Source organism: Leucoraja erinacea, chromosome 5, assembly GCF_028641065.1.
Source record: "Leucoraja erinacea ecotype New England chromosome 5, Leri_hhj_1, whole genome shotgun sequence".
NCBI lineage: Eukaryota > Metazoa > Chordata > Chondrichthyes > Rajiformes > Rajidae > Leucoraja > Leucoraja erinaceus.
In genome coordinates this window covers 87,164,033-87,176,453 of record NC_073381.1, presented here as the reverse complement: position 1 = coordinate 87,176,453, position 12,421 = coordinate 87,164,033, and the positions used below count along the sequence as shown (strand labels likewise).

The window sequence follows — 12,421 nt, the reverse complement described above, 5'->3', positions numbered from 1 at the left end:
GACTGTCTTGTCTTGTGAAGACTCCAAAACTCCAACCTACATCATGTTGGGGGTGCAAATACTTTTCAGTTCAGATCAGAATCAAAATTGCAGTGACATGCTTTCAGCAGATATCTGTGGAGGTTGTGGGCAGTTTTGGGCCTGATATCTGAAGAGAGATGTGTTGGCATTGGAGGGGGTCCAGAGGCTTCGGAGAAAGATCTTGGGGATGATTGGGTTAACATATGATGAGGGTTTGACGGCACTGGGCCTGTACTCGCTGGAGTTTAGAAGGATTAGGGGGGATCTCAATGAAACTTACCAAATAGTGAAAGGCCTAGAAAGAGTGATGTGGAGAGGATGTTTCCACAAGTGGGAGAGTCCAGGACGAGAGGCACAGCTTCAGAATAAAAGAACATACCTTCAGAAAGGAGATGAGGAGGAATTTCTTTAGCCAGAGGGTGGTGAATCTGTGGAATCCATTGCCACAGACTGCTGTGGAGGCTGTCATTGGGTATTTTAAGGCGATTGACAGGCTTTTGATGAGTAAGGGTGTCAAGGGTTATGGGGAGAATGGAGTTGAGAGGGAAAGATAGATCAGCCTTGATTGAATGGTGGAATAGACTCGATGGGCCTAATGGCTTAATTCTGCTCCTATGACTTATGAACATGAACTTTCTTTCACCATCAACTGGTCAGAAGACAGTGCTTATCCTTAAAGCACATTCTTAAATTCCCCATTTGATTTATTAGTTACCACATTACATTCCTGATTCCTGATTCTGATTTCTCCAAATCCAAACACCCTCTGTTTTCTGTACCCTCGATTTGAAGACCTCGTTTGGAACTAAATCTTCCTTTTTATAGAGAGAACAATTGATTCTCATTGTTTTATAGAGAGAACAATTGATTCTCATGACCATTTCTCCAACTCATAATATGGGGACCGGAACTGTGCACAATAACTAACAATATACCATTTGTGATTCAGTTTTATCTTTCTCTTTACCCAGATTTAGATTCCCATTCCAATTATGTCAAAGTAAATAAAGTTGCTAATGTTTTTGGATCACTGTGCTGTGCGCAGACTATTCATTGGTAGACTGCATGCAAGTCATATATCCACAAAGGTTTCAGATATCAGGAGGTAAACAGGGGACTTAGGAGGCTGCAAATGCTGGAATCTTGACCCACCGATTTCCTCCACTGGTCTGTTTTGTGAACTAAACATTCTCCTTCCTGCTCAATCGTTTAGTTTTTAGTTTAGTTTACCGATACAGCGCAGAAACGGGCCTGCTGCCCATCCCGTACACGAGCACCATCTTACACACTAGAGACAATTTGTAATCTTTTCCAAAGCCAATTAATTAACTTAAAAACCTGCACATCTCTGGAATGTGGGAGGAAACCTGAGCACCCGGAGATGGGGAAAACGAACAAATTCCATACAGACAGCACCCATAGTCAGGATTGAACCCGGGTCTCTGGTGCTCTGAGGCAGGAACTCGCCATCATGCCGCCCCTGCAATTGTCAAAGTGTTCCTTTTCGATTAGTGGTCCTGTCTGTACTTTCGAATGCAGAACAGAATGTGTTTTCTTCTCCGTAATGAAGATCTTTTACCCAAATCACGGCCGCAAAAATTTGATTATCTCTACTTGTTTCTGAGCGATTAGTGCAGGAGTAAAATAGCACTGTCTCCTCCACTGAGAAACATGGACAGTAAATTGTCAGTAAATAGTTTTTTGTTTCATGCATTATTCTCATGCGTATCAAGGTACAGTGAAAAGCTTTTTTGGTGCGTGCTATCCAGTCAGCGAAAAGACTATACATGATTACTATCAAGTTGTCCACAGTGTACAGACGTAGGGTAAAGGGGAACCGTTTAGTGCTGGAAAAGTCCAGTAAAGTCCAAATTGAAGATAGCCCGAGTGTCTCCAATGATGTAGATGGGAGGTCAGGACCACTCTCTAGCTGGTGAGGGGACGGATCAGTTGTCTGATAACAGCCGGGAAAAAACTGTCCCTGAATCTGGAGGCGTGTGTTTTCACACTTTTGTACCTCTTGCCTGGTGGGTGAGGGGAGAAGAGATAGTGGGCACGACTGCTCCTTGATTATGATGGCGGCATTGCCAAGACAGCGTGAAGTATAGATGGAGTTAATGTAAGACAGGTTGTTTTGCCTGATGGTCTGGGCTATGCCCACAACTCTGCAATTTTGTGAGGTCTTGGATGGAGCTGTTCCCAAACCACAATGCAAAACAATTAGCTGTAAGAGCGAGTTAACCCATTGGCGTAAAACAGCGGATCTTATGTTAGATCCAACTGCTAGGACAAGCCATCAAAATAAGTAAATACAATGAGGACATCACAAATTGAAATTAATATAAGGTACAGGAAATGTGATAATCAAATGGCCACCGTATGTGTAATCTTGTATGATTTTTGAAAGGAGCTCAAAGTTTTGATTTGTTCATCTGGACGTAAATGTGTTTGAATTCACAAGTTAAATGCGATTGCATTGTTTGCTTTAGCTAATTGTGGTCTGAAGTGATGGCACTTTCCTGATGTTTGACAATTTTATTTCAACTGGGAAATAAAGACTTGAAAGGCTATTTGAAGTTAATCCATTGGCAGTGACAGGCGCACATAGTTTCTGGGTGGAATTCAACTATGGTCAGACTATGTAGAGCAAGATGACAACTATCTTTATTGAATAAAGGGCGACACGGTGCTACATCGGTCGAGTTGCTGCCTTACAGCGCAAGAGATCCTGGTTCGATCCTGAGTACGGGTGCTGTCTGTATGGAATTTTTATGTTCTCCCTGTAACATGCATGGATTTTCTTCCAGATCTTCTGTTTCCTCCCACACTCCAAAGACATACAAGATTGTAGGATAAATTGGTTAATATCAATGTAAAATTGTCCCTAGTGTGTGTAGGATAGAGTTAATCTGCAGGGATAGCTGGTCGGTGCGGATACGGTGGGTCAAAGGGCCTGTTTCCGTGCTGTATTTCTAAACTAAACTACTCTGGAACGTAGTTAGAATAGACAGCCTGGTGGAAATGTCCAACACTGGAGAGCATAGCTATAAGGTTAGAGGGGGACTTTTTACACTGTGAGTATTGGAGGCCTGGAACGCATTGTGAGGGGTGATGGTGGAGCCGGAAACATTAGTCCAGGAGTAAAAACGTACTCTCTCTTTCACTGAGAAACACGGAGCTTTTCAACAGTGAATTGCTGTGTAGTTTTTGGTTTAGTTTATTATTATCATGTACACCGAGGTACAGTGCAAAACAGATATTGGCGTTTAAGAGGCTTTTAGATAGGCACGTGGAAGAGCGGCGAATAGAGGGATATGGATCACGTACAGGCAGATCAGATCAGATCATCTTGGCATCTTGTTCAGCAAAAACATTGTGGACCGAAGTGCCCCTTTCTGTGCTGTAATGTTCTATGTACATCATATCCAGAGGATTGTTTGAGGAAAACGCAACGAAAAATCTCTGGAAAGAATGCCTCTGTAATTCAGTTTGGCTTGGGAAATGAAAACTTAAACATTTAAACATTTGTTTGTCTGTTTTACTGGTTCTCTGTTTCCTATCAAAGAGATAAGTAGGTGCAGGCTGTTTAGTTCCGTTTAGAGATTCAGTGTGAAAATAGGCCCAGCATGACAATAGGCGGCTCAACGAGCCTCTGCCGACCAACGATCACTCCGTATACTAGTTCTATCATACACACCAGGGGGCAACTTTACAGAAGCCAATTAACCTACAAACCTGCACATCTTTGGAGTGTGGGAGGAAACCGGAGCACCTGGAAAAAACCCACGTGGTCACAGGTAGAATGGACAGGCTGCATCCGTGGTCAGGATCGAACTCGGGTCTCTGGCATTGTAAGGCAGCAACTACTGCTGCGCCACTGTGATGCTCTGCCAACTGATCATTTACTGCAGGACTTGTTCTATTAAACATTACTAATTCCCATGTCGGCATACATGGACAACTATCTGCACTTGTTTTACCAGAGGAAATATATGCAGATAACTCTCGTTATATTGGACCATAGGGGGGTGGGGGAAATGGTGTTTATTATTACCGGGCGGCACGATGGTGTCGCAGTAGAGTTGCTGCCTTAAAGCACTAGAGACCCGGGTTCGATCCTGACTACGGGTGCTGTCTGTACGCGAGTTTGTACGTTCTGTACCGCTGCTGACAAATTCATTTCACTTGCACTTTATGTGGAAACAGGCCCTTCAGCCCAAATTGCGCATGCTGACCAATATGCCCCATCTACACTAGCCTAACATGCCCACATTATTTCCATATCCCTCTAAACCTTACAGTATTTAAAAGACACTTTGACAGGTACATGGACAGAAAAGGTTCAGATGGATACAGGTGAGGTGCAGGCAAGCTGCACTAGTTGCGTTAGGCCACTTGGTCAGCATAAACGGGTTGGGCCGAAGGACTTGTTTCCATGCTGCGTCCCTCTATATAACTGTGTACGGCTAAGCATGAAGCAGGCTTAGTGTATTTTTCATGGGAACGTGGATTTCTACCTCATTCTCCTTTGACTTCACTCGGGGACCCCCACCTTCCTTTTAGTGAGGCAGAGGTTCACTTGCAGATGTTCCTCCAACCTGATCTACAGTATCCCTGTGCTCCCGGTGTGGTCTCCTATATATCTGTGGGACCAAGCGTAGACATGGCGATCGTATCGTTGAGCACTTGCACTTAGTCCACCTAATCCTACGTGAACTTCCGGTTGCCAAACATTTTGTCTCCCCTTCCCATACTGACCTTTCTGTCCTGGGCCTCCTCCACTGTCAGAGTGAGGCTCAACGCCAATTGTAGGAACAGCGCCCATATTTCCCGGGCAGCTTACAACCCAGCTGTATGAAGAAGTCTGAAGTAGGGCTTCGGCCCGAAACGTTGCCTATTTCCTTCGCTCCATAGATGCTGCTGCACCCGCCGAGTTTCTCCAGCACTTTTGTGTACCAGCTGTATGAACATTGATTTCTCCAATTTCACATAACTCCTGCATTCCCTATCTCTCCCACCCTAGTTGTCATCCTATTTTCTCTGTTCTCATCCTTGTATCCCTCTTGATATCACCTCTTCCCCAGCCAACAATGGCCAATTATGAGCTTTACCCTTCCTGAGGTCATTTATTGTTGGCCATGACTTATTCTGGCCTTTTCTCACCTCCAGTTTATCTACCCCCCCCCCCCCCAACTATCAGTCTGAAGGGTTCCAACCCAAAACGTCACTTATTCCTTTTCCCCAGGGATGCTGCCTGACCCACTGAGTTCCTCTCGCATTTTGTATCGTTCTTAAGGATATCTACCCGTAATATCAGTTATATCGATGTTTGAGTCAGTGACAATGCAGATACAATACTGTATTCTGTGGCTCGATGGTTTCAACATCTTAGTAACCAAAATCCAAGGACTCTCATCCACCAAACAAAACGTAGACATATATAAGATGATTTTATCTTGAACAATTTTACATTTGAATCTGTCTTGATTGTTTTTCAGGAATTTTCTGGCTTGCATTAAACCAAACTATTTCCTGAAAATCATGTTTGTAGATTTCTAGCTCCAGGAGCCTAACCGAACAAAAAACTAATTAACTTGACATCCGCACAGTCACTGTTTTATTGTAGAGATTACATTATAGACTCCGATTGCTATTCAAGATTAATTCTATTTTTCATTTCTATATCCATGTAACAGGAATCGGAGGGGAATGAATCATTTGGATTAAATGGTATTTAGATTATGCATTTTACACATCAGATTAGATTAAGACGAAGAAAATGCAGTTATATGAAAGGAATGCACAAGTCCTGCCTAATAGAAATGAATTACTGCAGGAGTTTTTTCCACTATATACTGTTACATTTACATTTATTTCCAATCATCATTGACATGATCTATTATTCTTAAGTGACATGTATCCTGTATTTCTTGTTAAGTGCCATAATTCTACAGACTAGAGTCAGGATTTCTTCATTAAAGTACTCTCTTTGCTGGATTAAAGGACTAACTTTTCTGACCTTGGTACATTCAGTGGAACAGCTTTTCTTAAAATGTGTTCCTAGGTGTGGGGGGACATGTCAGAGATGCTGTGAGGGAGTCCTTTAGTTTGATGAAGTCAAGTTAGCGTGGCCTTCTTTAGTCAGAGGGTGGTGAATCTGTGGAATTAATTGCCATTGACGGCTGTGGCAGCCAAGTAATTTGGGTATTTTTAAGGCGAAGATTGAAATATTCTTGATTGGAAAAGTTGCCAGGGGTTGTGGGGAGAAGGCAGGAGAATGGGGTGGAGAGGGAAAGATAGATCAGCCAGTATTGAAAGGCAGAGTAGACTTAATGGGCCGTGGCCTAATTCTGCTTCTATAACTGATGAATTTATGAACTCTTATTTCTAATTGTGACATTCCTTGAAGTTCCTTGGAATCTCCTGAGTTTGTGTGCGGTAACATATAACTGCAAGTTAGACTGTTTTTTTAGAGAAACAGAATGGAAACAGGTTCTTCGGCCTATTGAGTCCACACCGGTCATCGATCAACCATTCACACTAGTCCACATGGATTGGTGGGTTAATAGACCATACCCAAAGTGATACTCACACCCAGTTTACATTGACAGTGGCAAATTAGAGATTGTTGAAAGCTTCAAGTACTTAGGAATAAATATCACCAGCAGTTTGTCCGGGACCAGCCATATTGAAGCAATGGCCAAGAAAGCACATCAATGCCTCAACTTCCTTAGAAGATTTAGGAAATTCAGCACGTCTCCAACAACGGATGTTAAATCCAAAAGTATAACAGTTGCGGGTTCAGACCCCTCTTGAGACAAGGAAAAGAGTTCAGAAAGAGTCTGATGAAGGTTCCCGACCCAAAACATCGCCTATCCTTCTTCTCCAGAGATGCTGCCTGACCTGCTGAGTTACCTCACCATTTTGTGTCTTTTTTGTTTAGTTTGGTTTAGTGATACAGGGTGGAAAGAGGCCCTTCAGCCCACTGAGTCTGCGCCGACCAGCAATCTCCGTACACTAACACTATTCTATACACTCGAGACAGTTTACAATATTATTGAAGCCAATTAACCTACAAACTTGTGCATATTTGGAGTGTGGGAGGAATCCAGAGCACCCGGAGAAAACCTATGTAGTCACGGGGAGAATGTACAAACTCCAACACCCGTAGTCAGGTTCAATCACGGGTCTCTGGTGCAAAATGTGAGGCGGCAACTCTACTGCTGCGCCACCGTGCCTCGCCATCATCTATCTTTGGTATAAACCAGTATCTGTAGTTGCTTTTTATTACAGTGTACTTTTAACTGTGTTTGTTTGTTCTTTGTGCCCACAGCTGTGCCTTGCCCCCTGATTGAGAGTGTACACTCAAGAGACATTCTCAGGCGATTTGTTCATGGTTCGGCAAATGAATATGGAACTAAAGTCATGTTGAGTTGCAAACCTGGTTATTACTTACGTGGCCACAAGTTCATAGAGTGTCAAGCAAATGGCACTTGGAGTGGATTCAATGAAAAAGCAACTTGTGAAAGTAAGTGTAAGATCCATTTAAAAAAATCATTCCCTCATGAGGTACAAAGATTAAGTAAATGTTATAAGATGTATCAATGATTTTATTTAAACAATTATTTAAGGCAAAGTGAGGCCACATTCAAACTGGAGGAACAGCATCTCATATTCCACTTGGGTAGCTTACAATCAAACGGTATGAACATTGAATTCTCCAAGGTTAGACACAAAAAGCTGGAGTAACTCAGTGGGACAAGCCGCATCTCTGGATAGAAGAAATAGGTGATGTTTTTGGTCAAGACCTTTCTTCAGACCCGAAACGTCACCCATTCCTTCTATCCAGAGATGCTGCCTGTCGTGCTGAGTTTCTCAGTGTAAACCAGCATCTGCAGTTCCTTCCTACACATTGAATTCTCCAATATTAGGTAATTAACCTACAAGCCAGTACGTCCTTGGACTGTGAGAGGAATCCGGAGCACCTGGAGAAAACCCTTACAGTCACGGGGAGAACGTACAAGCCGTACAGACAGCACCTGGAGTCAGGATCAAACCCATTCCTCTACCCCAACCCCTGCCCCACCCACCTCTGTGCCCCCCTCCTCCACTCTCGCCTGTGTCTAGCTAGCAGTTGGCACACTTTGTCCTGCTTCTAACTCTCTTCCAGCTTTCACCTCCCCCACTACCACCACCACCACCATCATCAAATCAGTCTTTATTTAAACAATTGTACAAGATGTTGGCGAGGCCGCATTTGGAATATTGTGTTCAGTTTTCGTCACCCTGCTATAAGAAGGAGGTTATTAAGCTGGAAAACATGCAGAGAAGATTTATGAGGATGTTACCAGGACTCGAGGGACCTGAGCTATAGAGAGAGCTTGGGCAGGTGGGGACCTAATTCCTTGCTCAGGAAACTGAGGGGTGATCTTCCAGAGGAGTTGAAAAATCATGAAGAGAATAGTTAGGGTCAATGAACAGCATCTTTGATCCAGAGTTGGGGGATCATGAACCAGAGCACATCGGTTTAAGGTGAGAGGGATAAGATTTAATAGGAACCTGAAGGGCAATCTTTTTCACACAGTGGATGGTGGGTGTACGGAATGTGCATCTTGGTCGGCATAGGCAAGGTTTGTAGGTTAATTGGCTATTGGCAATATTGTAAATTGTCCCGAGTGTGTAGGATAGTGTAAGGTGCATGGGGGTTGCTGGTCGGCATGGACTCGGTGGGTCGAAGGGCCTGTTTCCAAGCTGTATCTCTAAACTAAACTAAATAGACACTTGTATACAACTTGTATACTCATTACACTGGCTGATGAAGTGTTGGCTGATACAGTGTAATCTGAAGTAGTACAACAACAAAAAATTAAAATACAATAATATAATAATTGGGCAAGGTAGAGATCAGAATGAGGGCTGGGGATAAGGTGTTACAGTCCATGTGCAGGCAGATTGGATCAGCTAGATTGGAACCATGATCGATGTAGGCAAGGTGAGCCGTAGGGCCTGTTCCTGTGCTGTAATGTTATACGTTCAGGAGTTCATGTGAAAGAGGCTTGAGCAGCCTGACAGAGTTGGTGTTATTCTGGGGATTACATGTGAAACTGCTGGTCTTTCTGGCAAAGTCTAAGCTGTGATTTCCAAAGCAAGAAGTTTTGAACAGTACTTTTATGGGTGACTTGCCAGAAGGTACCAACTCGTAAGATCCAGAGCAATTTAGTGCATTGGGTCTGAAATTATTTAGATTTTGGACTTTAGAGATACAGTGCAGAAACAGGCCCTTCGGCCCACTGTGTCCATGCCAACCAGTGATTCCCAAACACTAACACAATCCCCAAACACTAACTATCCTACACTCTTGGGACAATTTACAGAGGCCAATTAACCTACAAATCTGCACGTCTTTGGCGTGTGGAAGGAAACTGGAGCCCACACGGTCACGGGGAGAACGTACAAACTCCATACAGACAGCATTTGTAGTTAGGATCAAAACAATGTCTCTGGTGCTGTGAGGCAGCAACTCCACTGCTGCGCCACCATGACGTCCTTGGTGAGGGGAAACAGAGTGATGTTGGGGAGACTTTTTTGTAACTGGGATCCTGTGGCAGTGGTGTAATGCAGGGGTGGGTGCTGGGACCCTTGCCGCTTGCTACATTAATGTTCTGGAGCTGAATGTCAGAGAAATGATGAGTAATTTCACAGCTGACAGAAGATCGATGCTGTGGACGCTAATCTTCATTTGCAGAGCAGTAATGATTAGTTGGTAAGAGAAGCAGAGAAATGATAGATGGAACGATCCTGAAGAATGTGAGGTGATGTATTTTTGGGCGGACTAGTATATGCACCATGAATGATAAGGCTGAAGTAGTGAATAACAGTGGCACTGTGGCGAACAAATCCCAGGATTACCTGGTGACAAAGTCATTACTTACCTTCATAAACCTGGACAAAATATACGACCAGGAAGGTTATGGTACATCTTTATAAAACATCTCAAAAATGGCTTTTGACACATTGGCCTTCATGAGAGTATTGAGTATAGAAGTTGGGAGGTCATGTTGCAGTTATATAAGAAGTTGGGGAGTGCCTATTTAGAGTTTTGTGTTTAGTTTTGAGCACCATGTTATAGGATGTTGTCAGGACTCGAGGGCTTGAGCGATAAGGAAAGGTTGACCAGGTTAGGATTCTATTCATTGGAGAGCAGGAGGATGAGGAGTTGTGATCTTATAGAGGTGTATAAAATCATGGGAGGAATAGATCAGATAGACACACAGAGTCTCTTGCCCAGAGTGGGGAAATGGAGCACCAGAGGAAGTGGGTTTAAGGTGACTGGGGAGCGATTTAATAGGAACCTGAGGGGTAACGTTTTCAAACAGGGGGTGTATGGAACGAGTTGCTGCAAGAGGTAGTTGAAGCAGATATTATCGCAACATTTGCGAAACATTTAGACAGGCAGATGGATGGGTCAGGTTTGGAGGGATATGGGCCAAACATGGATGGGTGGGACCAGTGTAGAAGGGACATGTTGGTTGGTGTGGGCAAGTTGGGCCCAAGGGCCTGTATCCATGCTGTATGAATCTCTGTCTTTCTCTCTGTCTTTCTCTGTCTCTCTCTCTGTCTCTCTCTCTCTCTCTCTCTCTCTCTCTCTCTCTCTGTCTCTCTCTCTCTCTCTCTCTCTCTCTCTCTCTCTCTCTCTCTCTCTCTCTCTCTGTCTCTCTCTCTGTCTCTCTCTCTCTCTCTCTCTCTCTCTCTCTCTCTCTCTCTCTCTCTCTCTCTCTCTCTCTCTCTCTCTCTCTCTCTCTCTCTCTCTGTCCCTCTCTGTCCACTCTCTGTCCCTCTCTGTCCCTCTCTGTGTCTGTGTGTGTGTCTCTCTCTGTCCCTGTCTCTCTCTGTCTCTGTCTCTGTCTCTGTCTCTGTCTCTGTCTCTGTCTCTGTCTCTGTCTCTGTCTCTGTCTCTGTCTCTGTCTCTGTCTCTGTCTCTGTCTCTGTCTCTCTCTCTGTCTCTCTCTCTGTCTCTCTCTCTGTCTCTCTCTCTGTCTCTCTCTCTGTCTCTCTCTCTCTCTCTCTCTCTCTCTCTCTCTCTCTCTCTCTCTCTCTCTCTCTGTCTCTCTCTCTCTTGAATCAAAGTTATGTGCTTAGATTGGGTATACAGTGAGAAAGCTATTTTTGCAGCTGGAGTGCTAATAAAGGCGGCACAGTGTAATAACTGCTGCCTTACAGTTGAAGCCTGTAACATACTGCCTCAAGCAATGGTGGAGAAGGATCCTTGAAACATTTCAGAAGTACTTGAATTGAGTACGTAATGTTGGTTAAGTAGTATGATCTTGACTAAAAAGCAAATAATTTAGTTTGGTTTAGTTTACTTTAGAGATACAGTGCGGAAACAGGCCCTTTGGCCCACCAAGTCCACGCCGGCCAGCGATCACCCATACACTAGCACTAACGTTAAGGATAATTTACATTCATTACCAAAGCCAATTAACCAACAAACCTGCATGTCATTGGAATGTGTGAGGAAACGGGAGCACCCGGAGAAAACTCACACTGTCACAGGGAGAACGTACAGACTCCATACAGACAGCACCCGTAGTCAGGATTGAACCCAGGTCTCTGGCGCTGTGAGGCAGCAAGTCTATCGCTGCGCCACCGTGTCGCCCAAACTTAACAAATGGAAATGTTTGAAGCGGTTCTGACAATGTATGTCTACTGGGAAAAAGTTTACGATTCTGGTCAGATACCCTGCATTAAACCAGGAAGAGAGAGATGCAATCCCTTCATTAATTCAATTACTTTGTTTTATCATTATGCTTTTAATTAATTTAGCGTAGCTCAACATAATTTTTTTTAATCTTGTTGCTAATTTTCTTTTAATTAGCTGAATTGATTCAGTTTATAGTGTCTGTGTCAAAGCTTCTACACTTTATTCAAAAAGCCTTTGAAAACAGGTACTTGTAACAGGGAAACCCACAGTGCTGGAGTAACTCAACTCACCAAGCATCTCTGGAGAACATGGGTAGGTGACGTTTCGGGTCGGGACCCTTCCTCAGACTCTTGCAAACAGGCCTTCAGTGCTTCGTGGTGAGGAGCCTCAGGATTCACCAAGTGATCCGCTCTCAGCCCTCAGTCTCCATTGCCTCATCTTCACCATGGGCCTCTAGGACCTTTCCACCTGCAACCCCAATAGGAAGGTCTATAGGTTCTCCCTTGACTAACTCACACTCTCCTCCAGCCCCGCTATACTTGCCTATTTGTTGGTTAGTTCCTTGTTACAAATGCACACTGGCACCATCCCCCAACTTATTTTTCTGCTGCATTGATGACTGCATTGGGGCTGCCTCCTGCACCCGTGCAGAACTCGTGATGTCATTAACTTCACCACTAACTTCCACCCTGCCCTCAA

General features: G+C 43.9%; 1 protein-coding gene across 1 annotated transcript in view; it reads left to right on the top strand.

Moving 5' to 3' along the window:
• The window catches only part of LOC129697526 (CUB and sushi domain-containing protein 1-like), a 512,171-nt gene that overhangs the window by 342,843 nt on the left and 156,907 nt on the right, over nt 1-12,421 (top strand). The window contains exon 37 of the mRNA XM_055636177.1: nt 7,355-7,549. Coding sequence (XP_055492152.1) covers nt 7,355-7,549 — 195 coding nt within the window. The remainder of the gene's footprint in view (nt 1-7,354; nt 7,550-12,421) is intronic.